The 2,278-nt window shown below is 36.2% G+C and overlaps 1 protein-coding gene across 3 annotated transcripts; it reads right to left on the bottom strand.

The window, feature by feature from the left end:
* Window positions 1-472: 472 nt before the first annotated feature.
* LOC105561943 (ABC transporter G family member 23-like) lies at window positions 473-1,654 on the bottom strand. 3 transcript variants are annotated; one of them, XM_012012356.1, is made up of 4 exons: window positions 1,386-1,654; window positions 1,018-1,195; window positions 804-897; window positions 473-493 (listed from the first exon to the last, which is right to left on the bottom strand). In XM_012012356.1, the coding sequence occupies exons 1-4, from the start codon at window positions 1,543-1,545 to the stop codon at window positions 488-490; spliced, it is 438 nt and encodes a 145-aa protein (XP_011867746.1). In that variant the 5' UTR covers window positions 1,546-1,654; the 3' UTR covers window positions 473-487. The 3 variants fall into 3 exon arrangements, with proteins under 3 accessions (XP_011867746.1, XP_011867755.1, XP_011867737.1); XM_012012365.1 differs by lacking the exon at window positions 473-493 and having other exon boundaries at window positions 576-897; window positions 1,018-1,150; XM_012012347.1 differs by lacking the exon at window positions 473-493 and having other exon boundaries at window positions 768-897.
* Window positions 1,655-2,278: the final 624 nt, after the last annotated feature.

Genomic DNA, 2,278 nt, shown 5'->3' with positions numbered 1-2,278 from the left:
AAAAATCGTTGTCTTAGGCCGGCCTACTGCCCAATTCGAGCGCGTGGCAAGATGTGACCGCCTGGCGATCGATATTGCTATGCGCACATCTCGCCACGCGCTTGAATTGGGCGGTAGGCCGGCCTAAGACAACGATTTTTAATAATTAATTACTCGTTAACTATTACGAAAATTGCAAAATGGTACAGGACTTTTTCGTCCATCTCGATCCGTTCTACCTTCTCAAAAATTTTGTCGGATATGGAAAGACTCACCCTGTACATATACGCACACATACATAACTTTCGCGTTGTCGGTAAAACAGACAGACTCCAGCATCCCCTTAAACTGCATGAATTAGCCTTAACAATTTTTTCTCAGAAAATTGTAATTTTTTCTGTTTTTGGGTGGTTTATGTAAGGACTACCTTAAAGTTTATGCATTTTCTTCTTAAAGTTTGCATATTTTCTCAATATGGAAAAGGTAACTAATGCGCAGTCCGTTTCTTTTATGCCTATGGTTTGTAGAATATGTAATATGACATGTGGACAATGATTGTCAATGAAGTTATACCAATATAGCCATTAGCTTAGTTTACATCGTGTGCTTAATATGAATAACAAATAGTAACAACTAATAAACTGGTTCACTCATTGGTCGACTAGTTCAAGTGCTCTATTTCATACGTGGTATCAAGTGCACGATGTAAACCAAGCAATAAAAACATTTCTCCAAAATTTTTGGCGCTTTCTTTAAAACAAAATTTCGCTATTTTTAAATATTATTAAGTAAATATTATTAAGACAAATCTAATGGCAACTCACTTTATTAGCCTTTTTAACCTCTTCGATATAATGCGTCGTCATCAATACGGTGGTGCTTTCCTCCTGTGTTAGTTTGATCAGATAAGCCCAAATGCTGTAAAAAAGAACGTTCGAACATTTACTTAATATTTATTAAGATATTAATAAAAATTTTCTTATATTCTTAATAATTTTGTGCTTATCACGTCTAAAAAAAGGAGCCAATTCTACTTGCTTTTCTCTCAAAATTGGGTCCAAACCTACGGTGGGTTCATCGAGAATTAGAAGTTCGGGCTTATGCATCAATGCGGCGACAAAGGAAACCCTTCTTCGTTGACCTCCACTCATGTTCTTCACCAACTGATTTGCTGGAGGCAGTTGGAACAATTCCGAGAAAAACCTATGTCTCGTTTCTTGGAAATAACATGGATAAACTGGGGTTGTTTAAAATTGACATAGTAGAATATTTTTCGAGCAAGACAAAATTAGAACCGCTTGAAAGACTTACTTAAAAGTAAAAATAAAACTTGTCAGAATTTACATGATATTTTGCGCGCAACAACTACAAGTTTTCTTATCCCATGTACCTATTCGGTATCTTACCGATCTCCTTATCGTCAAGCCCATTGATCCTGCCGAAGTAATAAAGAGCATCGCTTGTAGAAAACAGTTCGACTAAAGAGGTATCCTGCGGCATATAACCCACCCGAGGCCCTGGAATTCCGCAGCCCACACTGACCGGAGATCCCCCCAAGACCCACATCTCTCCACTGTCGAGATAACGTAATCCGACGATACAGGACAACAGGGTTGTCTTGCCACATCCGCTGGCCCCCAACAGCGTGTATCTGTTTGATGAAAATATTTCGTTTACGAGATACTGCTTGGGCCTATGTAAATTTTATATATGTTACATTACACAAAAATTTTTAATAATTGGAATACTATTGCAACAGCAAAATCCGGAGACTAAATCAAGTAAAAAAAGTCCTGTACTACTTTTCCCTCCGACAAACAGTTATTGAGATATCATAAGCTAAATATTGAAAAAGTTATAAATTTTCTCTTGAATATCTCAAAAAGTATTAAGCAAATAAAAAATGTTTCAGACAAAAGTTTATATTAATTGGTAGAATAAGTTAGTATATTAAACCATAGGGATTTTATTTAAAAAATTGAAGATGACCTTCACGTAATCTTCAAGCATGTATTCAAGGTTAAATTCATAACACCATCTTATTTTCCCCTCGAAACCCAACAACTTTTGCTGAGGTCATTTTTTGTTAGCCGTCTTCCCCAAAAAGATATATGCGTGGATCATTTAAAATGTGACACCCTATATACCATTCCCCAAAGAAGTTCCTATTTTACAAACGATGACAATTTAAGCAATTGATGAAGGTACTCGTAAAAGAGCGTGATGGCAGACAGTTCAGGCAATTTCTATCAAAAGATGAAGAAAGTAGTATCAGTTATCCATAAAAGACATGTTAGAT

The sequence above is a fragment of the Vollenhovia emeryi genome, unplaced genomic scaffold (genome assembly GCF_000949405.1).
Source record: "Vollenhovia emeryi isolate VEMERY1.0 unplaced genomic scaffold, V.emery_V1.0 DF945098.1, whole genome shotgun sequence".
Classification (NCBI taxonomy): domain Eukaryota; kingdom Metazoa; phylum Arthropoda; class Insecta; order Hymenoptera; family Formicidae; genus Vollenhovia; species Vollenhovia emeryi.
The sequence above is the reverse complement of the archived record's forward strand: the minus strand, read 5'-3'. Positions and strand labels throughout refer to the sequence as shown.

Excerpts from the sequence above, each read along its gene's own strand:
- LOC105561943 (XM_012012347.1), bottom strand. The coding sequence starts at position 1,545 with ATGTGGGTCTTGGGGGGATCTCCGGTCAGTGTGGGCTGCGGAATTCCA. Across the intron at positions 1,196-1,385 it reads GCTTGACGATAAGGAGATCG|AAACGAGACATAGGTTTTTC; the intron begins GTAAGATACCGA and ends GTTATTTCCAAG. Across the intron at positions 898-1,017 it reads GACCCAATTTTGAGAGAAAA|CATTTGGGCTTATCTGATCA; the intron begins GCAAGTAGAATT and ends TCTTTTTTACAG.